The sequence below is a fragment of the Bubalus bubalis genome, chromosome 10, assembly GCF_019923935.1.
Source record: "Bubalus bubalis isolate 160015118507 breed Murrah chromosome 10, NDDB_SH_1, whole genome shotgun sequence".
NCBI lineage: Eukaryota > Metazoa > Chordata > Mammalia > Artiodactyla > Bovidae > Bubalus > Bubalus bubalis.
Genome location: NC_059166.1, coordinates 94015389 through 94040906, shown reverse-complemented (window position 1 = coordinate 94040906; position 25518 = coordinate 94015389). Strand labels below are relative to the sequence as shown.

The window sequence follows — 25518 nt, the reverse complement described above, 5'->3', positions numbered from 1 at the left end:
GTCAGGGGATGAGGCCCAGCCCCAGCTCTGGGGACCGGGGTGCGCGGGATGGGGGGGACCTGCCTGAGCATCCCAGCAAAGCAAGGATGCAGCTCCTCACAGAGAGACGTCCCAAGGACGCCTGGAGCACTTTCACCAGTGAGAACAGATGCAATGGAAGAACTTTCCAAAGTTACAAAAATATCCCCAAACTGTCGGCCGACCTTTAAAAACGACAGTGGCATTTTAGTCTTGCAATGCCGAGTTTATCTAGATGATCACGTGCCCACACGTGGACCCTGGAGGCTGACCGCTGGGACCACGCAGCGGGGACAGCGAGGGGCCCGGTGGATCCTGTCTTCTGCCCCCTCTCCCCGCTCCTGGGGCCAGACCCCAGGGAGAGCAGGTGTCCAGCCCGGCAGGGAAGCTGCCTTTCTGACCCATAGGTATCTCCCTCACCGAATCCTCACAATTGGACACATCACAGGCCCGCCATACAACTGACCGTCATTTGTAAAAAGGGCTTTGTGGTTCCTAACTTCAGACACGTGATGAGAAGGAACCATCTCAACACCGAGAGGGGGAGCCTAGCACACAGTGAAGGATGAACACCCCTGCGAGGTTAAGGCCGGAAGGCTTGGGCTTGGCTGGGTGTAGAGCCCACAGTTTCCAGTTCCTAACTTCATGCTCCTCTCACCAAAACAACCGTTTTCAGACTGGGTGTGCCTGGGCCCTGGATGTCTATAAAGATTCTCATGGACCATATGAGCACAGACAGCTTTAAGGGGACACATCCCAGCTGCTGGGAAACTCTCCATATGCTCCCCCCGAACTGACCTCTTGGATGGAGTGGTCAGTCCTGCCTTTCATCTTGCTTTGTCCCAACTGCCCTGCTCCAGCTTCAGTAGCTTCAGTCGTGTCGGACTCTTTGCGACCCTATAGACTGTAGCCCGCCAGGCTCCTCTGTCCATGGGATTCTCCAGGCAAGAATACTGGAGTGGGTTTCCATGCCCTCCTCCAGGGGATCTTCCCGACCTAGGGATCAAACCCACTTCTCTTACATCTCCTGCATTGCAAGAGGGTTCTTTCCCACCAGTGCCACCCGGGAAACCCCATATCCATCCCAGATCATATTAAATATATTGTCTCACTGTGATCAAACCTCCAAGACCAAACACAGATGATCAGAAATACTGCTGTCTTTATTAAGAAAGTTCCTCTCTCTAATGAATGGGTAACCTCATCCTTTTAGAAGACAGAACATTTCTAATTAGCTTTTTCAACAAAATAGAAGAACTGATGTTATCAATAGATTATTAAAATCATTTCTGCTAAGAGATCAACATACTGTCTTTGGCTTAGAGCTCGCAGGTTCAAAAAATTGGAGAACACTGCTGGAAGAAAATGCTTTCCATCATGGTTATTTTATGGGAACAAGTGTGACCTAAAGGGAACCAAACTTACGCTAAACCCCATCACTTTCCAGCAATAAGTAATACTGTCGATGACACAGAGTATGCATCCTTAGCAACAAAATGCTTCATCTATGTCTGTAAGAAATCAAGTTCCAAGAAATGTAGCTTTTATACTTAATAGTTAATTATCCAACTTTGCGACATTTATATTATTTTGATAACTTGATTACTGCTACTAAATATACCATTGAAAGTGAAAGTGTCCGACTCTTTGTGACCCCATGGACTGTAGCCCGCCAGGCTCCTCTGTCCATGGAATTCTCCAGGCAAGAATGCTGGAGTGGGTAGCCAGTCTCTTCTCCAGGGGATTTTCCCAACCCAGGGATTGAACCCGAGTCTCCCACATTACAGGCAGATTCTTTACTGTCTGAACCATCCGGGAAGCATACTGTTAATTCAAGTATAAAAGTGTTTTTTAAGTATAGTTGATTTGCAGTATTATACCAGTTTCAGGTGTACAACATAGTGATTCAATATGGAAATCACATGCTTTGCAACAATTTTACATGATTTTTAAAATGTAGTCATCAACTTGAAAATATCCTAGAAGGTATGCAGTTTTATCAAATTCTTTTAGGCGTTATATGAACAGAAAATGCCAAGGACCCCTGGGGGTGGCCACACTTCAGGGTCTGTGGAGAAAGAACAGGGAGAGGAAAGAACTATGTGCCTCCGCACAGCCCAGGGGCCTGCAGATGGAAGGACACATGGACACACACACACACATGCTTTCTCTCCCCAGCTGCTGCGTCTTCCTCAAGACGGCAGGAAATGGGCTTTAAGATGCTTTTATTTATGAAAATGTAAGCAGTATTTTAAAAACAAGAAGGTGGTTCAGGGTGGACCTCCCAGTCGGTGCCAGGCAGTAGACGCCCCAGCGATCCAGTCTAGACTGGAGGGGCCAGCACAGGAGAGTCTGTCAGACTGGAGCCTCCCTGCCGCCTCGGCCAACTGGTACAGGAGAGACCCATATGCTGAACCTTCCCATCCAGCAAATGACCTTAAAAATCAAGTGATTGCTTCTAACCATGTGCTTTAACAGAGAAAACCATAATTCCAAAAGATACACACACCCCGGTGTTCACAACAGCACTATTTACAACAGCCAAGACATGGAAACAACCAGGATGTCCACAGACAGAGGAATGGATAGCGAAGCTACGGTCCAGATATGCAGTGGGGTATTGGCCACAAAATGGACAAAATGGTACCATTTGCAGAGACGTGGACAGACCTCGAGACTGTCATACAGAGTGAAGTAGACCAGAAAGAGAAAAACATATCATATATTAATTCATATGTGTGGAATCTAGGAAAATGGTTCAGAAGAGCCCACGTGCAAAGCAGAAATTGAGACACAGACATAGAGAACAAACATATGGACAATAAAGCGGGGAGCGGGGTGGGATGAACTGGGAGATTGGGATAGGTATATATACACTGCTATTTATAAAGCAGATTAACTAGCGGGGACCTGCTCAGTGCTCTGTGGCAACCTAAATGGGAAGGAAATCAGTAAAGGGGGGTGCGGTATTTGTATATGTATAACTGATTCCCTTTGCTGAACAGCGGAAACTAACACAATGCAGTAAAGCACCTATATTCCGGTAAAAAAATTTTTTTAAATAGATTCATTTCATTCCTACTAAGCTGCCCTCTCCTTTGTAACAGACTATCTCCTTGATTCATTCATTGATGCTAGAAAGAATCTATTATGCGATGCATCTCAGGTCCACACCAGGGGCAAGGGCTGCGAAGGTTACAGACAGTCACACCCAAGAGCTGCAGGAAGCTGCATGTATGTCCTTCTCTGAGACCCATGCACCCAACCTGCAAGCTCTCACCCGGTCCCTAACCAGCTCCACACCCACGAAGAACACTTGTGCTACCTCCTTCTAGCCTAAAACCTCCTTATGATGCTTTTTACTTTCTCACATCTTGCTTCCTCCAGGACTCCTTATAGACGCTCAGTTGTGTCTGACTCTTTGCGACCCCATGGACTGTAGCCTACCAGGCTCCTCTCTCCATGGGATTCTGCAGGCAAGAGTACTGGAGTGGGTTGTCATTTCCGTCTCCGTGGGATCTTCCTGACCCAGGGATTGAACCCAGGTGTCCTGAATTCCAGGCAGATGCTTTAACCTCTGAGCAACCTGCGAAGCTCCTTATAGACAAGCCTTGTTTAACTCGTGTCTTTCTCATTGTCCTAACCCAGTGGTGTAATTCAAATCACCAATCTACTGGTTCCTCCTGACATGGAGTAATTTGGGAAAGTCCTGTACCTTTGCCCCATCCTCCTCTCCAGGCTTCCAGAAGCACAGTCTAGGTTTCAGGAGCAGAGGACTCAGAGGCATCTCCCCAAGCGAGACAGCGTGGCTCCCTGGGGGACCCATCACTTGGGCAGTCACTAGTAGAGAAGCAGGGAAAAGAACATTTATAACCCTCCTCTGTTCAGTATTTCTTGGAGCCATCGGAGGCAGGTAAACCTCTCAGATGTCCCATGACCCCAGGTGATGAGGCTGGACTTGAACCTGGGGCTGTTTAAGCTGCAAGCTCCCACCTGAGCCCCCCACCAGCCTCCCACCTCTCATGTGTGGAAAGTAGGTCAGACACCGTGTGGGCTCGCAGTCCCCCCAACACCCTCTCCTTGCTCTCAAGCATCCACGGGGATGCCTGGCTACAGACTAAGGTTCCTGGTTCTCTCTCCCCATCTCTCCTTCTTTGCACTGAAAGCTCTCAGAGTCAGAGCAGGAGCCAGTTTTTCTTCCAGTTACTACTTAGAGGTCTCAGTATAACCCTAGTTACACGAACAAACTTCAAGGCGGTGGTCCAACAATCTCTGTTTCCAGAAATAGCTTCCTTTGGGGACGGACCCCCTTAGCTCCAACGTTTCCTACAATCCACTCCTTCATTCAGTAGGTATTGAATGAACACTTACAATATGCTGGGCACTAGAGACACAGCAGTGAACAGAAGAAACTACCTACCTTGACAGAGTTTAAATTCTAGTAGGAGAGCAGTGAACTTCAACACTGATGTTAGCTGCTAAGACGAATCACGACCGTCTACATTAATGATTCCTTGGTACAACCAGATGTGCATTATATATCTACAATTTTTCTATTGATCTAGGATCTACCTTATCCAAGTTCTTCTTAAAAAATTAGAGATTAAAGATTTGCCTGCAGGGGGATCTAAAAAGCACACGTGAAAAAGTAAAGGCATGCCCTTCACACTGCTGTGTAGCACTTTCTAAATTCACAGACTGGTTCAAATGCAGCTCCCTCTGCCCCCTCCCCTGCCAGACCCCCTCCATCCTTTAGATGTCAGCTCAAATGTCGCTTCCTCCACAACCACAACTACAATTCATGACTGCATCAGGGGCTTCTGCTGTACACGCCCAGGCACCTGTGCTTTTCTCAGCAGGCTCTGATATTAGCATACAGATTAGGTCCAGAGGCTTAAATGAAGAGGGCAGGGGTACTCTGTGTTCACAGGAGGGCTCCATTCTGCTGTAATTAACACAGAGTCTGGCACATAGGTGTGCAACTAACACTTGTTAAGTAGGAGAGAAGGATACTGATTTGTTCCTTTCAAACATCTTCTAAACATGGTCATGTTTAAGCTGAGCTGGGAACAAGGAATCTGGTGGAGTGATACACTATTGAGGATAATTTAGATCAGGGAGATCTCAGTGGAGAATGTTCGGCATTTAGCATGTGCAGCTTTCACTAGACAGATGAAGATGCAATTGACAAATACCTACCATGCAGACTGCAGTAAGGACAGTCTTAGATACTGCATGTAACTTGTTGCTGTTTGTTGTTTGGTCACCAAGTTGGGTCTGATTTTTTTGCAACCCCATGGACTGTAGCCCACCAGGCTCCTCTGTCCATGGGATTCTCCAGGCAAGAATACTAGAGTGGGTTGCCATTTCCTTCTCCAGGGGATCTTTCCAACTCAGGGATCGAACCCACATCTCCTGCAATGGCAGGTGGATTCTTTACCACTGAGCCACCAGGTACTGTCTCCACTGACAGAGGAGATGGACAGAGGGAGAAAAAAACTACTGAGTTTTCAGTTATTTGGGGGAAAAGACCATATAATCTGACTTGGGGTAAGGAGCATGTTCACCCTTCCCTTAGCTCAGCCATCCTCAAGATTTTCCTAGCATGCAGAAATTCACAATTTACTAATTTTGTGTTTAATCCAGAGAAATTTCTAGTCCCCAAAGAACCAAACAGGACAATCAACAAACCTCCCACCCACAAGGGAGGAGGCAGGTGAGCCGGGCGGTGTGGCCAGCAGTGGCCAGCATAACCAGACCAACGGCTCCAACAAGCTCGTCCTGTGCTCCAGGGGCAGCTGCCCCATAGCCCCTCCGCCTGCCACTCATGTCAGCGTCAGCTCAGATTCACTGAGGTCCCCAGCCCCTCTCCTCCACCCCGATGGCAAGGCACCCAGCCCACCGGAAACAATCCAGTATCACCCCCATTTCCATTCCATCCTGAAATGTATTCTTCCCTTTACTCTGTCCACTCTGACATGCTCAGCAGATTACCATTGCTGACGTATGTACATCAATCGAGGGAAAAAGTTAATGCTGCATTTTCTTGCAGAAATTAATTATTTAAAAAATTATTATTATTATTTTATTTTGGGTTGTGCCCCACAGCTTGTGGGATCTTAGCTCCCTGACCAAGAATCAAACCCATGCCCCCTGCATTGGAAGCACGGAGTCTTACTCACTGGACCACCAGGGAAGTTTCCCAGAAGTTAATTCTTACTTGTTCCCAGGAATGGACAGTTCAAAAACATAAAAGACTTCAGGTTATTATGCTTATTTAGCAGTTTTCAGCTGACTTGAAAAAAGAGTCTAAAAGTCAAATGGTCCCTTAGTGAGATAGTGAGGAGATGACGTTTTCATAAATCCAAGTTACATCAGGAAGAAAAGGGCAAGAGAGAAAATCACAAGTTGATACAGCCAAGAAGACAGACCTATACGTATAACTGAGCCACTCTGCTGTACACCTGAAAGGAACACAACATTGTAAACCAACTCTGCCTCAATAAAGAATAAATTTAATGAAAGGAGACAGATCTGCCCGAGTTCAAGTATGGCAGTGGCTAGAATACCCGACTCCAGTACTTTTGCCTAGAAAATCCCATGGACAGAGGAGCCTGGTAGGCTGCAGTCCATGGGGTCGCTAGAGTCAGACACGACTGAGCAACTTCACTTTCACTTTTCACTTTCATGCATTGGAGATGGAAATGGCAACCCACTCCAGTGTTCTTGGGGACGGGAAGCCTGGTGGGCTGCCGTCTATGGGGTCACACAGAGTCGGACACGACTGAAGCGACGCAGCAGCAGCAGCAGCAGAATAGTATGAGAGACAGAGGCTTTACTCATAGCAGTGGATGACATGCACCCATCGGACGGTACAGGTTAGTGAGATGGGCTGCACGGTACCCAGAGGGCAGGCTCCAGACCCGGTCAGGAGATTTTGTCTCAGACAGCTGCTTGACCCTTTAGGTGACTTCCTGCTATGGCAGCTCACCTATAAAACGGAGATACTGATTACACTGATCAGCGTTATGACCATCTTAGATTCGGGTTGCATTTTTAAAAATCCCTGTATTCATCAAAGAATGGTGTTCACACCTAAATATCAGCACTATAATGGGGGCCACTGGGGGCCATACTAGAACCTATCCAGCAGCTGTCATGATGATCAAATGAGCGAATCACGTAACACCCTAAATGTGGCTCCCAGGCCATAGTAAGTGCTCATTTTGCTTGTATCCATGATAAGGAGTATTTTACATGTTTATTTCCAAGTTGTACACAAAAATTACCTGGTAGGACCAATGGAGTATTTTAGTGTATTTCTATGAATTGGAAATCTATTGTAAACCTACCTATTTACCAGCCTACCTACTTACCCATGGATTGGTATGACAATTTTGTGTTTCAGGGTGAAAACTTGAGAACGATGTAAAACCTAAACTGCATGCTTCGACAGCACTACAAATCAAATATAAATAATGTTATCTTAATTTATGCAGACCAAGCAAATAGTTCATCAGAGTCCAGAAGGTCTGAGTAAACATATCTGAATATTATTAAATTCTGTCCTGAAAAACCCACTATTAGAGTAGCACCTGGAATAGTTAATAAATAAGGCTGTTGACTTTGGTTCTCCTATTCTGCTTTTGCAGCACGCCTTCAAAGCAATTACTATTCCATTACTGTTCACACAAGAGAAAATTTACTAGCCTGCAATTTAGAGGTAAGTGGGATAGACAGAAGAAAATGGAGTCACCCACCAGGATCCAAGAAGCTGTAGACAACAGTCTAAATGCTTAAAAGACACACATTCATTGCCACACACAATAACCCGGACTTGTCTTCATGTCTATTCATGAGAAAGAATAATCAGTGGAAGGCAGGTTGGAGGAAGAAGGAAGATGGAAAAAAGACAACAGGAAGAAGGGAGAAGGCCTTTGAAACCTGAGGAGTTATTTCTGATCCATTAAAATATCAAGATCCAGATGAAAACTGCTGGTGTCCAAGGAAAACCCTGTCAAAAATGAGCCACAGCTCAAGTACCATACATCCAGGGAAAGTAAAGAAAATGTACAGATTTAACACTGATAGACTAGGAAAGCTGTCCATCCTTCTAGACATCCATTTCGCAAAATTCTCACATTTGATCAGACTCACAGCGTGACTATTAACATGCTCTTAGGAGGGAAGAAACATATGAGGGGCGTGTTTCGGGTAAAATCATCTTTGGATGGTGCTCTCTAAAAGCATCTTTGAGGTTTCTTCACTTCGAAAAGATAATCACTCTACACTAACTGTGTCAAGGGGAAATGGAAAGGGAGCTCTCCTGTCTCCTTCTGGGAAATACATTCGTAATCTATTATTTAGGGGGGGAAGTGCCAAACTCTGTAAATCTCAATATCCTTTGGATTATGGCTCCAATGAGCTGCACGTAAAGGGTGGAACGTGTAACTAAATTATCAGAAAAGGGCAGGGTAAACTCATGCCTCACCTCCCCCACTCCCAGCCCCTGCCCAGCACCCAAACAGCTTAACTGCACTCAACACAAGATCCAAAGGACCTCTCTAGTTCACTACTTACCAGAAACATCTTCCAAATGCAATCTCATTAACTGAGACCTTTCCTAAGCCTGTAACCAGTTTCGAAGTCAGCTTGTCTTCCAGCCTCACCTCGTTAAACTGAAAGTTAAATTTTTATAAGTTCTTTCCTTGCTTGGAAAGTGATATTTTTTAACCTTTCATTTCAACTGGTTTCCCCAAGGTGGAAAGCAACTTCATCTGAAAAGTGGCCTCTTTAAACTCAAGAAACTCTGGAAGGTTTTCTAGCAGAGGACAGAAATCTGATCAATAGTGTTATTGAAAAATGTGACCAGCTACAGTCCCATTTGTTTGTGGCTGTTGCTTCTGTGAAAGCCGGACAAATCCTTAGCAAATAAGCTTTTCCGGAGAGCTAGATGGATGGGGTGTGCAGGCCTCAGGCAGCTAGAATTACCTGAGAGCCACAGTGCAAACTCCTATCAAGGCCACGAGAAGAGGCCGCTGGGAACCAGATAACTCCAAGCACCTCCATCTCTGATGGGCAGCTCAGCTTTGGCCACAATTCACACAGCTTCCTTTGCAAATGGATTTGGCTGTTAAATGTAGGGTTGTCTGATGCAAATATTTCTTTCCTGGCCGCACAGCTCAGTTGAAAGGGGAGCCTGAAAATTGGCTGGCTGGCTAGCTGGATGGGAGAAGAAAGTTCAATTCCAGCTAAGCTACCACGGAGGATTAATTGCTCCAGAGTGCCTGTTGTGCCTTAAATTTAATTTGGAAACCTTTCATCTTTTACTTTCCTTCATTGGCAGCCAATGCTTAGAGAGCTAATTTGTACCTGGTTCATTTTCCTCCTTTTATCTTATCTACGTTAACATCAACCATGGAAATGAGAAGCACCATGAATAAAAGATGAAGCTTGCCTCGGGACATTCTTTCCTGAGGTACTGTGAATTACTTAAAAACTAATTTGTGTGTGCACCATAGAAAGGGCTGAGATGTATGCCGGGCCCTCCAGCATCCCTGATCAGCATCTTCCCTTCCCCCAAGGAGTTATAGTGTTTAGATGTCTTAACTGGTCCTACCTTTTTGCCAAGACAGCAATGTCTAGACTGCAGTACATGTGAAATCATTAATCTAGGACTGGTGGAGGGTAGGACATCCCATTAATATACAAGACTAAGGATGCATAATTTCCCCTAATCTGACTTCTTAGAGAGTTCAATCTTGCTTGCCATGCAAATAAAAGAATGTGCTGTAATAAAGAAAACTTAATGTCTCAACATACATGCCTGGTGAACAGAGAGAGATGCCTTTTTTGGTTCAAAAACATTATGTTGGGGGAGGGGTGGTGGCCGAGGAAGGGATTAGTACTAAAACTCCTGCCTGGGAGGAACCCCGAGAAGCTACAGGACTTAAATTCTAAGTGTATCATGCATATTATGCTTTAAAAAAAATCCCTTCTGTTGTGTATTTAGTATACTTGGCACCTCTCCATAAATAAGAGACACACATGTTCGTAAGTTTATTTTGAATATTTCATTACTTCCAACCATACAAAACATTAGTATCTTATAAGTTTAGCATTTTTTTTTCCCTATATAGTTTCCTCTCGGCTGACACTTTTTTTTTTTTGTCCCCATCCTCTCCTCTTTATCTTCTCTCTTTCTTTTCCCCAATGGAGCAATGAAAAAACCTCTTGCTGCTTCATATCCTCCACGAACAAGACTTCTTTCAGTTTGGGAAGCATCAAAGAAAGACTGTGTTCTGGGCCATTTCTCTGGCCAACTCCTCCCTTCAGTCCAGCGCCTCACACCAGCGGGCTGGAAGGGGGGAGCAACTGAGACCTACTGCCCTTCACAGCCCATTCGCCTAAAAGGTTAATTAATAAAAATGTGCCCTGTTTTTCTTACCCAAGACTACACGTTTTCACAAGCAGAGCAACTTCCAAGTTGTATAAGAAGAAAAAAGACTTTGGGGGTTAAAATGATGGTGTTCTGAAACATAAGGGTCTTGGCTTCAGAATACAAACCATGTCTTTTGGGGGCAAGAATATGCAGGCAGAATCATGATAAAACCCAACTTAAAAAATCAGCTGATATTTCGAATCTTGGATATAATGAAGACCATAGTATACAATGACAAGCTAATTGATTTCTTCAGAAGAAATACAGGAAGAAAGTCCTCCATCGTGAAAGCATGGAAGAGAGGAGAACAATTACTGGTCCTTTTATTCAAGAAGCAAGAGAGGATGGACAGAAATGAAGGCAACAATTGCCCCCAAGAAATGGATTTTTAAAGCCACACAGGCAGAAAAATGAAGCTGGAGAGACACTGAATAGCTCTATCCTGAGGTTATGAAAGCCAAATTGAGATATTAGGATGAAAGCATCGGACGTTTGTGATTTCTGTGAAGAGTGTGCTAAGTCGCTTCAGTCCTGTCCGACTCCGTGCGATCCTGTGGACTGTAGCCCGCCAGGTTCCTCTGTCCATGGGATGCTCCAGGCAAAAATACTGGAGTGGGTTGCCATGCCCTCCTCCAGGGGATCTTCCTGGCCCAGGGATCAAATCCGCCTCTCTTATGCCTCCAGCATTGGCAGGCGGGATCTTTATCACTAGCACCACCGGGGGATGTCTAAACATACAGATCGCCCAGTTTACTTAGGGGAAGGGAAGGGATGATGGAGTCTCAGAGTCAGGATGTCGGGGACTTGGGGAAGAGGAAGGCAACAGTCGCAAGGCATGTCAAAAAGTCCAAGGTCTTTTCCCGCTATATTTGTGGAGGAGGAACAAGAAAACTGTCAAAACCAGGCAACCCAGCCTCATTTGCAGAACGCACACGCATGCGCACACACTCAGGCTGCAAAGCAGCAGCCTCAGGGACGAACGCGTGTTCCAACCCGGTGCCTGCTGGCTTCAGGCGGCTCTGGGCTCCAAGGGACACTGTGCCATCCCAGCACCAGCGGGCCAGGCTGCGCTGGGGACCTCACGGCGAGGACCAAGCAGCAATGGCCGGTGCAAAAGTGGCCAAAGAGGGGCCTCGAGAAGGGCAGGAGAAGGAACCCGGCAGTACTGCTGATAACCTCGGGCTGTGAAAAAACAGAACCACAGGGCAGTCCCAAACTTAGTTGGCAGAGGGATTCCTCGAAAAGGAGGTCATCTTTAGAGTCAAGAAGGGCCTTTGTGGGGTACAGGGAGAGATGGTGGGGAAGAATTCCCTATAAGTCAGTGTTTTCACTAGTAACCATTTCCAGCCCACCAAACTCTAACAGGGAAATGGGTGTCTGGCTGATTATTAGTTACCATCTTCAGCGTCCTCCTGATATGGCTCTAGACTCAGAATCACACCTGCGTGCACTGAAAAGGCCGTCAGAGACCACCTAGCCTGCCCCCAGGGCGCAGAACCCCTCTCCTTGCAGCCCAGCCTCTCGGGGCTCCATCCTCAGGCCGGCCAGAGCCCAGTTTCTAGAAATCCTCCAGGAGCCTCACAGCTGCACCACCGCTTCAGCCCAATCGCGGGGCCGGTGAGTGAGTGAGTGAGTGAGTGAGTGTGTGTGTGTGTGTGTGTGTGTGTGTGTCTCTGTGTGTGTGTGTGTTGTGGGGGAAGGAGGGGGAAGCAAAGCTCCCGCCAGACTCTCTCCAGGAGTCCCGGAGGTCCTCCCACCCTCCTCCAACCCCGGGGGATCAGCGAGAGCCGCGGCGCGGCGCCCGGAGTCCCGAGTGGACGCGCGGGGAAGGGCAGCCGTGGCAGGACCAGCCCGAGGGGTGTCCTCCCGCCCGCCCGGGCCTGCCGCTACCTCCTGGAAGAGCTCCAGACTGTAGGTGTTGTCGTCGTCGGCGAAGAAGAGCACGCCCGGCTGCGCGCGCTGGTGCCCGTGCCTCTGGCGCAGCCAGGCGAGGCCTGCGTTGCGCTGCTCGGTAGCGCGCGGCAGCCCGGGCCGCTTGTAGCGCCGGGGCGTGGGGACGTGCAGGTGAGTGCTGGGCAGCCCCGCGCGCGCCAGGAAGCGGCTCACCAGCTCGCTGCGCGCCGCCGCGTCCTCCACCAGGATCCAGTGCAGCTGCGCCACCTGGCGGAATGTGTTGGCCAGGCGGGTCAGCTCGGCCTTCTGCACCGGGCGGCTGTAGGTGGGCGTGATGGCATAGATGGTAGGCAGCGGCGGCTCGGGCGGCGGCGGCGGCGGCCGCGGCCACGATTCGTTGCGTGGCTCCCGGCCGCGCCCCGGGCCGCCCCGGCGGAGCGGGAGCCGGGCGCCCCCGCGGCCCCCGGAGTAGGGCGCGAAGTAGGGGCGCGGGGTGAGCGGGGGCGCGGGCCTGCGCGTGTCCACGTCGAGCATGATGATGACGATCAGGATCCAGGGCAGGAGGATGAAGAAGCGGCTGAACAGCACAGACTTCATGGTGCGCTCTCCCCCGACCTCTCCGACGCCCCGAGCGGGGCTGAGCCGGGGGACCCCAGCGCGCAGTTTGGACGGCGCTGGCGTCCGCGCTCAGGAAGCCGCGGCCGGCGCGCACTCCATGGAGCGGCGGGGCGCTGCGGGGGCGCGGAGCCGGGCGTGCGGGGTCCGCGCAGGTGGCGGGGAGCTCGGGCTTACAGGGCGTGCAGGCAGGCGGGCTGGCGGGGAGGTCCCTACTCCGGGTAGTCGGCGGGAAGCGGGACTCGGTCCAGCCGCGCGCGCCGCCGGCTCCGGAGTTGTGCGGGGCGCCGGGAAGGTGGTGATCCAACCGCGCTCTTTCCGAAGCGTGGGAGCTAGGAGCCGTCCCGCGGCGCCGCAAGCAAAGGGACTCCAGCCGTGGGTCCCTGGTGCGCTCTCGGGGTGAGGAGACAGGCGTGGGAGACAGGCGACGAGCGCTCTCCTTCGTTACATCCCAGCCGAGGCGACGAGCACCGGAAGCGGAGCTTGGGATGTCTTGCGCCCAGCTCGGTTCGCGCGCCGCCGCGGAAGCCTGTGCCCGGGTCTCTTCGCTCAGCGCTGCTCTCGGTAGAACCTCTCCGGGCTCCGGCAGCAAGATCCCAAAGCCTGGAAAGAAAGAAAAAGCGAGGGGGCGGGGGCGCTGCAGACTCCAGAGTCCCCCCCAGCCCCCAGTCCTGTGGGGAGACAGCAGCGCTGCTACTGGCGGCGTGGGGCTGCGCGGGGAGGCGGGAAGGCGGCCGGGCGAGCCGACTCCGGAGGCGGCTGCCGCACCGCCGAGTGGGAGCGGGAGGAGGGTCCCCGTCGGGCGCCGCGGCCTCGGGGAGGGGCTGGATGCTCGCTCGCTCGCTCGCTCCCCCGACCTCCACGCTTTTAGCTTTCTGAAATGCGGCAAGGTCTTTGGAGACCAGCCAGGAAAACACAGGCACGTGCCGAAAACGCGGGAGACTTCGGGTGGGGAGTGAGAGGAGAGGGGCGGCGGGAGAGGGCGTAGGATACCTTCTCTGGCGCCCGGCGCGGGCTTTGTGTGCTGGGGTTGGACCGCACCGCGCAGACAAGAAGCGCTTTCCGCGAAAGGCAGAGATCATGGACATCCCCGAGAAACAGAGGGGTGCCCCTACGGGTGTTTGACTAGTGAGATGGCCCAGAAGAAAGGATCTATCCGAACCTTTGCTGCCTGGCTGCAGTTGATCATTGCGGGGAAATTCCTAAAACTCCAGCTGAGTTAGCAGGTCTAACTTATTTTCCTTCTGTACTCTGGGTCACAGTTCCTGACAGTCGGCTGCCACCGGAATGATTTCGTTTGACCCTCTCGGCGATCCTTTCGATGAGGCCTGGGAAGTAGAATCACCTTCATTTTCTGGATGAGGAAGCTGGGACTCAGAGTTGGCAATGATCTCGCCGAGGTCAGTGGCGATGGCCCAGCGGAAAGGAGACGTAGGTGCCCGGAGTCTAGCCGGTGGCTTCGGCCTGCAAAAGCCACTCTCAGCACAGCCCCCCGGCGGGCGGCCCTCCTGGCGGTAAACAAGGTGCATTCAGAACCAAACGGAGTGCTCGGTGACATGTGGAACCATGACAGCGTCTGGAAGACGCGAGTAGACGCAGGCTCTTGGTTTGGGTGTTTGCTATCTAGCGGACCCGCTGGCTGAGCCTCTGGCTGCCTGCGATGGGGCAGATGAAAGCGGGATCGCGCTCCCTGGGCACGTGCAAGGGAGGTGCTCGCAGAGCGGCAGCAAAGACTTTCCCCAGCCTGTGATAAATAATTTCTGAGCCCATCTTCCCTCGCTGTCTGTCTTCCTCAGTCGTCTTCACAAATAAACCCCGGCGATCGCGCTCTGAGTGTCGGCACGGGGAATGAATGCTCTGGGACCGATGCTCGCGTGTCCAGCGGCTCTGAGGCTCCTGGTTTCTCAGCTCTGTCCTGGCTGCTCCAGCCTGGCGTCCGGTCTTGGCGCGTCCTGAATTTCCCTTATTTACAGCCCAGAGTCTGAAGCCCGAGAGTGAAATGTATAATAATAACCCCACACGCCGCCCTCACTAGGGATCACCTCTTCCACCTTCCAGTATCAGCTACTAGCTCATACTTTAAATCACAATTTAGATCAGTGCCTCCAAACATAGGAAACAATGAATCCATCAGAATCCTTCCTATGGTCGCCGATAGCTTAGCGGGCAAGTCAGGCCCCGGGGTGCGCCTGGGGAAGTCAGGGTCAGCATTTTGGGGGAGGCAAGGGAGGACGGTTGGGGAGGGAATTCGGTGGAGGCGTTTCTCGAAGCAGCACACACACCTGCCCACCCTGCAAAGATGACTGAAGTCTCTTTCATCCTGTTGGAATTTTTACACGTAGTTGAAGAGAAATGCCTCGTGTGTTAACTGAGTAAAACTGAAGTGGTCACAGAATTGAACTTAAAAGCATCACTAAACTTCATGAGTAGGGACCTTGGTTATTCCCTCTCAACCTTGAAACCTATTTCCTGATTGCTTCTTTTCCAGCAACCAGGACTGCTCAGAGAAGAAACACTTGCAAAATCATCACCTTTTGGAATTTATTTTGAGATTTTGACTGGGGCCCAGGATTCACAGATGTCATACAACACAACCCTTAACCAGCACACAGGAGGTCTGTGCATCTTTTCTGTTATCCTTAGTCAGCATTTCCCCCAGGTGTACATCACTCACTCATCTGCTGGGAACATGATGGTTCTTGGAGTAGACCCGGGTTTTATCCCCAGCTGGGTTGGTTGGGCAACTTTAGAAAGTCAATGAGCTTTTCAGAGTCTGTGTCCTCATCTGGAAAAAAATGGACTTAATAGAACACACTCCATCAAAATCTTGTAAGGATTAAATAGGATATGTTAGGTAAAATATTTTGCAGAGCAGCTGGCAACATATAAGTAGTCAGTAAATGCTATTTAAATACAGGTTAACACTTTCTCAAAGGAATATCTTACACCAGGGGATCTAGGTGATCATCATAACAATGCCTCAAAATAGGGCCCCACCTGAGGAGATATTAATGTGTGTGGTAGAGCCTTCTCCAGTTGGGGTAGAGAGGGGAAGAAAGAGGAAGTGAACTCCTAGTACACGATGCCCCTATCACACGGTAAGGATGACATGATTCCAAGTGACATTTATCTCAAGTGGCTGAAAATGCCATTCAGTGACTCAAAAAATGTGGACCTACATCTTTCATGATCAAATGTTGGCAAAGATACAAAGATATAAAAATGAAGAATGTCCATTTGAAGCCAAAAATCAGGATAGAATACTACTAAGTGCAAAAATATATTATGCTTTAAAAATATTGAGAGAATTTATCAGGGCACCAGAATGGAAACAGCTTCTTTAAATGCAAGCATGAACAAAATATTTTTCTGAAGCATAATCACTGATAGCTATGGTACGTTCCCATAATGTTTATGATACTCTTACATAAAACAGTTTAAACGTGATCTGTGGCTGCTAATGAAGGTTGGTAAAGTCACTAGAGTAATGAAAATAATTACCTAACTCAGAGCTTCTGTACAACCTCTTGGTGTTTATTTTCATCTAATCTCTCTAATTATTTGTGTTACAAAGTGAGCATTGCTTCATCTGTACTAATGAAGCCTTGGATTGTTGGCATCAGCTGCTGTGTTTCAGCATTCAGCTGTTGTTCTCAAGTAAACAAACAAAGGTTAAAAAAACCTCATCTGGGGAGTTAACAAAAAACATATTGCAGAATCACTAAACGTTTACATTTTGCTTTGATGAGTAATATGCAACTGTTACTTTGGCACCAGAAAGACTGCAACCCGATTAGAGCTCTGTATGGAGCTGATCCCATTTGACTTTTGAGCCTGTGGTACTGCTACTGTGAAAAATTAACCTTCACAAGAGCATTTGGGTACATCCTTGATATTCTTAAGTGGGAAGGCGATCAAGAAAAAAAAATCTATATGCAATTAAATACTTGTCAATATCTGTATGATAATATAGGTATGCAAAGCAGATTGTAAAAGGAATCAACTAACTCATGTGGGAGGAATAATGTAATGGGAATGTATTGATAATCAATACCCACCTCATGTGAACATAAATATTTTCTGTTATGATATCAGATACAATTATGTGGAAGAACAATGTCAAAATAAATAATTTAGATAGCCCCAAATTCCAGGGATACATGACAATTTCATTGATAACTGTCAGAAAAATGATACCCAAACCACAAATTAAATGGCTCATTTGTTTTATTTTCATGTATCTGGATCCTTTCCAACCATCAGTTTTGTCCTAGAATTGTTCTAAATTTTAATGCTTCTTTAAAATTTTAGATATTTGGAGCTATTATATACAAAATGTGACATTAGAGGAGTTTGACAGTAAAACTCTATTTTTATAGGTTGGTTTGGGATCAAGTTTATTCAGTAAAAGTTTTCTTGAAAATTAGAAATTGGCAATTGAGCCTAACAATTTTATTGAAAAAAATTTCATTTAGTTTGAATAATAACTGAAGATAAAACATGCCAGTGTTCCTCCTTTTCTCTTTATTAGTGAATTAGGATGCACACACACACACAAATGCATAAAGGCATATTATCATCTTTTATATCTCTTCCCCTCACTATCTTAAATATTGGCATTTACATTAAAATATTAACTTGTTAGAAAAAGGATTTTACTGTAAAACTACGTAGTCTACCTTTCATAGTTTTCATGAGAATCAAAGGAAATAATGTTGATGAAAGTATTTTAAACACTGTAAAGTCGTTTATACGTGTAAAATGGAAGAGAGACGTGAAACAAGATTGGCCATGAGTTGATGCTGAAACTGGGATATTACACATGGGAGCTACTAATATTATTGGACCTACTTATGCATGTTCCAAGTTTTTCATAATTAAAGGTTAAACTACATTAGTGATTGTATACTACCATTTGTTTACCAAGCTGGGACTGTTGGACCAGAAGCTGGGTGGGTAGTTTATTCTATATCACATGAATCAGTCTCTTAGTCCTGAGATTGGTCAGTCAGTTAAACAGTTATGTCCTATTTCAGGAGGCAATGGTGTGGGTGGAAGTTGCGGGGTGGGGACATCTAAATTAGGCCTTTACATAATGTGGGTAACAGTCATTTAATAATGGGTATTTCTATGGAAACAAACAAAGGTTAATGATTAGAATAAACTCAATGTTTGAGTCCATCAAAGGACTCAGGGCAGTCAGTTGAGAACTTTTTAGATGTTGGGCTTGAAGCATCTTTATTTTACTTTTTAAAAAAAGATGTATTTATGTATTTAGGCTCTGGTGGGTCTTCACTGATGAGTACGGGCTGTCTCTAGTTGCAAAGAGTATCGGCTAATCTTGGTTGAGGCATGCGGGCCTTCACTGTGGTGGTTTCTCTTGTTGGGGAGCAGAAGCTCTAGGCTCGTAGGCTTCAGTCGTGCTGGCTTCTAGGCTCTAGTGCACGGGCTTAGGAGCTGTGGTGCAAGTGCTTAGTTCTGTGACGTGTGGGGCCAGGGATTAAACTGGCCTCCCTTGCATTGCAAGACGGATTCTTAGCCACTGGATCACCAGGGAAGCCCCTGAAGCATCTTTAGATGGTAGAATGAGAATAGGGAAGGGCAATCTAAAATTTCTTTTTTGTAGGTTGACCATCTCTGGTGATGGCATCAGGTAATATCATGGTGAAATTTCTGAGTGGCCTACAGCAGGCATGAAGGCTGTATCCAATACATGATCAGTTTTGATGATTTCTTTGAAATTTATATCAAGTCATCCAGCTTCAGCTTGCAGGCTGATAAAGGGCAATTTTAGTTTACAGTGATGTCAAGTTAAGAAGGTGGGAGAAAACTTAGAAATATTAATTAATGACAAAATGCACAAAATGACAGGAACCAGAAACAAAGAGGAGAAAAGGCCCAGTTAGTGAAAATGGCACTGTTCAACCAAGAGGGTGTGTTACAGCTTTTACTGAAACATAATTTTCCCCAGTGAATCAACCCCATTTTTATCAAAGATAATTGAAGGAAGATGAATTCATTTGTAAAACAAGTCTACTCTAGTGAATCTTGGCTTCATCACGTGCCAGAAGAATAGTGATTTATCATATAGGCTCTTTAAAAGTCTGTTTTGCTGTAATTTTTAAAAAGGAATCTCAAAAAAGTGGCCAAGAGGGCCGAAGAAAAAGACCCTGAGCTCCTTCGAGGAGCTCAACAGAATTACAGCTGTCTACAGAGCAACCGTCAGTGAAAAAGACTGAGACCTCCAGAAAAGATGTTCTACAACTAAAGACAGGAAGGAGGAACTACAGTGAGATAGGCAGGAGGGGCAGACTCTCAGTACAGTCAAGTCCCACATCCCCAGGTGGCTAACCCACAAACTGGAGAATAATTACATTGCAGAGGCTCTCCCTCAGGAATGAGAGTTCTGAGCCCCAGGTGGGGCTCTCCAACCAGAGGTTCAGCAGAAAGGGGGGGGAGTCCACAGAGCATTTGGCTTTGAAGACCAGTAGAGCTTAGTTTTGGAAGACCCACAGGACTGGAGGAATTAGACTTCACTCTTCAATGCCATACAGCATCTCACAGACACCAGGACCCAGGATAAAAGAAGTAATTATTCAATAAGAGCCTGGGCCACACCTACCTGATGGTTCTGCAGAGTATCCTGAAGAGGTGGCGTGATGGTGGGGCAGCTGTGTCTCATCCTAGGGACAAAGACATTGGTGGCAGACATACTGGAAATAGGCATACTATTGTAAGAACACTGCTGCTGGCGTCTGCCATCTTGGCTCATTATTGTCAAGGCTAAGCCCTGCTCAAAAGCCTGTTAGCTCCAGTGCTGGGAGGCTTTCAGGGAAGCAACTCTCTGGGCAGGGACGCAGCTCCACCAATCAGCAGACAGGCTGCTTAAAACTTCTTGAGCCCACAGCCCCAAGACATGGCTCTGCCCACCAGAGAGCTAGCACTCAGCTGCAAACACCAGAGGGCAGGCACCAGTCCCTGCTACCAGGAAACCTGCTTAATTTTTAGAACAGCTTCACCCACCAAATCTGTTGTTCAGTTGTTAAGTCATGTCTGACTCTGCCATCCTGTGAATTATAGCATGTCAGGCTTCCCTGTCCTTCACTATCTCCCAGAGTTTCTCAAACTCATGTCCATTGAGTCAGTGATGCCATCCAACCATCTCATCCTCTTTTGTCCCCTTCTTCTCCTGCCCTCAGTCTTTCCCAGCATCAGGGTCTTTTCCAATGAGTCAGTTCTTTGCATTAGGTGGCCAAAGTATTGGGAGTTTCAGTTTCAGCATCAGCCCTTCCAATGAATATTCAGGACTGATTTCCTTTAGGATGGACTGGTTGGATCTCCTTGCAGTCCAGGCGACTCTCAAGAGTCTTCTCCAGCACCACAGTTCAAATGCATCAATTCTTCAGCACTTAGTCTTTTTAGTCCAACTCTCACATCCATACATGACGACTGGAAAAACCATAGCTTTGACTATATAGACCTTTGTTGGCAAAGTGATGTCTCTGCTTTTTAATATGCTGTCTGGGTTTGTCATAGCTTTTCTTCCAAGGAGCAAGCCTCTTTCATGGCTACAGTCACCATCTGCAGTGATTTTGGAGTCCAAAAAAAATAAAGTCTGTCACTGTTTCCATTGTTTCCCCATCTATTTGCCATGACAGGATGGGACCAGATGCTATGATCTTGGTTTTCTGAATGTTCAGTTTTAAGCTAACTTTTTCAATCTCCTCTTTCACTTTCATCAAGAGGCTCTTTAGTTCTTCTTCACTTCTACCATAAGGGTGATGTCATCTGCATGTCTGAGGTTATTGATATTTCTCACAGCAATCTTGATTCCAGCTTGTGCTTCATCCAGCCCAGCATTTTGCATGATGTATTATGCATAGATGTTAAATAAGCAGGATGACAATATACAGCCTTTATGTACTCCTTTGCCAATTTGGAACCAGTCTGTTGTTCCATGCCCAGTTCTAACTGTTGCTTCTTGACCTGCATACAGATTTCTCAAGAGGCAGGCCAGGTGGTCTGGTATTCCCATTTCTTTCAGAATTTTCCACAGTTTGTTGTGATCCACACAGTCAATGGCTTTGGTGTAGTCAATAAAGCAGAAGTAGATGTTTTTGTGGACTCTCTTGCTTTTTCGACGATCCAACAGAAGTTGGCAATATGATCCCCGATTCATCTGCCTTTTCTAAAACCAGCTTGAATGTCTGGATTCATGGTTCATGTACTGTTGAAGGCTGACTTGGAGAATTTTGAGCCTTTACTAGTGTGTGAGATGAGTGTGGTAGTTTGAATATTCTTTGGCATTGCCTTTGTATGGGATTGGAATGAAAACTGACCTTTTCCAGGCCTGTGGCCACTGCTGTGTTTTCCAAATTTCCTGGCATATTGAGCACAGCACTTGCACAGCATCATCTTTTAGGGTTTGAAATAGCTCAACTGGAATTCCATCACCTCCACTAGCTTTATTTATAGTGATGCTTCCTGAGGCCCACTTCACATTCCAGGATGTCTGGCTCTAGGTGAGTGATCATACCATCATGATTATCTGGGTCGTGAAGAGGTTTTTTGTGTAGCTCTTCTGTGTATTCTTGCCACCTCTTCTTATATTCTGCTTCTGTTAGGTCCATACCCTTTCTGTCCATTATTGAGCCCATCTTTGCATGAAATGTTTCCTTGGTATCTCTCATTTTCCTGAAGAGATCTCTAGTCTTTCCTATTCTATTGTTTTCCTCTATTTCTTTGCATTGATCGCTGAGGAAGGCTTTCTTATCTCTCCTTGCATTTCTTTGGAACTGCATTCAAATGGATATATCTTTCCTTTTCTCTTTTGCCTTAAGCTTCTCTTCTTTTCTCAGCTATTTGTAAGGCCTCCTCAGACAACCATTTTGCCTTTTCACATTTCTTCTTCTTGGGGATGGTCTTGATCACTGCCTCCTGTACAATGTCACGAACCTCTGTCCATAGTTCTTCAGGCACTCTGTCTATCAGATGTAATCCCTTGAATCTATTTCTCACTTCCACTGTATGATCATAAGGGATTGGTCATACCTGAATGGTCTAGTGGTTTTCCCTACTTTCTTCAATTTAAGTCTGAATTTGGTAATAAGGAGTTCATGATCTGAGCCACAGTCAACTCCAGGTCTTGTTTTTGCTGACTGTATAGAGCTTCTCCATCTTCAGCTGCAAAGAATATAATCCATCTGATTTTGGTATTGACCATCTGGTGACATCCATGTGTAGAGTGTTCTCTTGTGTTGTTGGAAGAGGGTGTTTGCTATGACCAGTGCATTCTCTTGGCAAAACTATGTTAGGCTTTGCCCTGCTTCATTTTGTACTCCAAGGTCAAATTTGCCTGTTACTCCAGGTATCTTTTAACTTCCTACTTTTGCATTCCAGTCTCCTACTGTGAAAAGGACATCTTTTTGGGGTGTTAGTTCTAGAAGGTCTTGTAGGTCTTCATAGAATTGTTCAACTTCATCTTCTTTAGCATTACTGGTCAGGGCATAGATTTCAATTACTATGATATTGAATGGTTTGCCTTGGAAACAGATCATTCTGTCATTTTTGAGGTTGCATCCAAGTACTGCATTTCAGACTCTTTTGTTTACTATGATGGCTACTCTGTCTCCACAGTAGTAGGTATAATGGTCATCTGAATTAAATTCACCCATTCCAGTCCACTTTTGTTCACTGATTCCTAAAATATCAATGTTCACTCTTGCCAACTCCTGTTTGACCACTCCAAATTTACCTTGATTCATGGACCTAACATTCCAGGTTCCTATTGTCACACGAGTGTATGTTCCTCGGTTTTTTGTCTCATCACAACAAGGATTTGGAGCGACGGACATTAAAGCCCTCTGTGCGTCACAGCTCTCGGGTCTTGGACAAACCGTGTTACAGCTCTTAGGCAAATCAGTGTTACAGCTCCATTTTATTTAGAAGATAGCAGGAGAATCCAAGACTTGAAGAGAAGAAAGTGGAGGAGTGTGTGGGGAGGGAGGGAGGGAGAGAGAGAGAGAGAAAGCGAGAGAGAGAGAGAGCGTGTGCACGCACGCACGCGGGAGATAGAGTCCGTGAGAAAGCGCTTTGGCTCCTCCTTTTATATGTTTTTTCCTCCACCTGGGCCTGCCCTATGCAAATTGGGCTTAGCCAGGAGTGCTGTTCTGCCTGAAGTTTTCACTCTGGTCCTCGGACCTTCCTTTGACCTTCCTTGTCTTCTAGCCACCACCATTTTGGACTCCTTTTCCCTATTCTACCTACTTAACACTATGCAATATTACTCTTTACAGCATTGGACTTTACTTTCATCACCAGCCATATCCACAACTGGGTGTTGTTTTTGCTTTTGCTCCATCTCTTCATTCTTTCTGGAGTTATTTTTCCACTGATCTCCCATAGCATATTGGGCACCTACCGACCTGGGGAGTTCATCTTTCAGTGTCCTATCTTTTTGCCTTTTCATACTGTTCATGGGGTTCTTAAGGTAAGAATACTGAAGTGGTTTGCCATTCCCTCTCCAGTGGACCATATTTTGTCAGAACTCTGCAACATGATCCGTCCGTCTTGGTGGCCCTACATGGCATGGGTCATAGTTTCACTGAGTTAGACAAGGCTGTGGTTCATGTGATCAGATTGGTTAGTTTTCTGTGATTGTGGTTTTCATTCTCTCTGCCCTCTGATGGATAAAGATAAGAGGCTTATGGAAGCTTCCTGATGGGAGAGACTGCCTGAGGGGGAAACTGGGTCTTGTTCTGATGGGCAGGGCCATGCTCAGTAAATCTCTAATCCAATTTTCTCTCGATGGGTGGGGCTGTGTTCCCTTCCTGTTGTTTGACCCGAGGCAAAACTGTGGTGGAGGTAATGAAGATAATGGCGACCTCCTTCAAAACATCCCATGCACTCAGTGCCACACTCAGTGTCCCCAACCCTGCAGCAGGCCACTGCTGACCCTCGCCTGCTTCAGAGACTCCTGGACACTCACGGGCAAGTCTGAGTCAGTCTCTTGTTGGGTCACTGCTCCTTTCTTCTGGGTCCTGGTGCACACAAGGTTCTGTTTTTGCTCTCCAAGAGTCTGTTTCCCCAGTCCTGTGTAAGTTCTGGCAGCTCTATGCTGGGATTAATGGCAACTTCCTCAAAGAGGGCTTATGTTATGCTCTGGTCTGCTACATCCAGAGTCCCTGCCCCTGTGGCTGGCCACTGCTGACCCATACCTTCACAGGAGACACTCAAACACAGTTCTGGCTCAGTCTCTGTGGGGTCTCTGGGTCCTGGTGGGCACTTTTGTTTGAGCCCTCTGAACATCTCTGGAAGGTAAAGGATTTGATTCTAAATGTCATTTTGCCCCTCCTACCATCTTGCTGGGGCTTCTCCTTTGCCCTTGGACATGGGGTTTCTTTTTTTGTTGGGATCCAACATTCTCCAGTTGATGGTTGTTCAGCAGTGAGTTGTAGTTTTGGAGTTCTCACAGGAGAAGATGAGCTCATGTCCTTCTACTCAGCTATCTTTCTGGGATAATAGAATAGTGGAATTCACTGCTGCTTAACAGACAACTGAATGAAAATAAATGAGGACAGTTTAAGAGACAACTCCCAGCCCCACCCCCAGCCCGGGGACAAGATCAAGCACGCTTAATATGTTTATTACAGAGATCCCAAGAGGAGGTTGAGAGAGAGAGAAAGGACCTGAAAAAATAGTTGAAGAGATAGTAGCTGAAAACTTCACTAACCTAAGAAAGGAAGATTAACAAGATTAACCTGCAGAGGAACACACCAAGACACATTGTAATCAAAATGACAAAAGTTAAAAATAAAGAAGGACTATTAAATGCAGCAAGAAAACACAACAAATAGACAAGAGAACTCCTACAAAGATATCAGCTGATTTTTTAGCAGAAACACTGCAAACCAGAAAGGACTGACATGATAAGTTTAAGGTGAAAGGGCAAAAAAAAAAATACAAACAAGATTACTCTACCTAGCAAGGATCTCATTCAGACTCATCAGAGAAATCAAAAGGTTTACAGACAAGCAAAAGCTAAGAGTCCTGCACCACCACATGTTAAAGGAGCTTCTCTAGGCAAAAAGAAAAAGCCACAGCTAGAATCTACAAAACTGGAAAAGCTCACAGTAAAGGCAAACACACAGAAGGTAGGAAATCATCCGAATACAAAACTAGTAGGGAGGTTAAACAACAAAAGTTGTAAAAGCAACTTGTCTCCAATAAGCAGTTAAGGGATGCACACAAAATTAATATGTAAAATATGATATCAAAACAGTAATATTGAGGGGAGGAGAGTACAACATAGGGTTGTCTTTTTTTTTTTTTTAAATGCATTTGAAATGAACAGATCGGCAACTTAAAATAATCAAGTATAAATAGATAGATAGATAGATGGTAATATAAAAATCTCATAGTAACTGCAAACCCCAAATCTATAACTGATATACAGACAAAACTATAAAAGAAATACAAACATAACATTAAAGACAGTCATCAAATCACAAGGGGAGAGGACAAAAGAAGAATAAAGGGAGGGAAAAGACCTG

The 25518-nt window shown here is 46.5% G+C and overlaps 1 protein-coding gene and 1 long non-coding RNA gene across 3 annotated transcripts in view; one reads left to right on the top strand and one right to left on the bottom strand.

The window, feature by feature from the left end:
• B3GAT2 (beta-1,3-glucuronyltransferase 2) overlaps positions 1-13085 on the bottom strand; it is a 91642-nt gene extending 78557 nt beyond the window's left edge. The window contains exons 1-2 of one of the 2 annotated variants that reach the window (XM_045161979.1): positions 12350-13085; positions 10766-11641 (exon numbers count right to left, since the gene is read on the bottom strand). In XM_045161979.1, coding sequence (XP_045017914.1) covers positions 11429-11641; positions 12350-12949 — 813 coding nt within the window. In that variant the 5' untranslated portion in view covers positions 12950-13085 and the 3' untranslated portion in view covers positions 10766-11428. Of the gene's footprint in view, positions 1-10765; positions 11642-12349 lie in introns of those variants that run through there. The other variant, XM_006051062.4, reaches the window with a different exon arrangement.
• LOC123327811 lies at positions 12816-17864 on the top strand. The gene is made up of 2 exons (XR_006542511.2): positions 12816-12950; positions 14230-17864. It is a non-coding gene; the product is annotated as an uncharacterized LOC123327811 (long non-coding RNA).
• The last annotated feature ends 7654 nt before the right edge of the window (positions 17865-25518 follow it).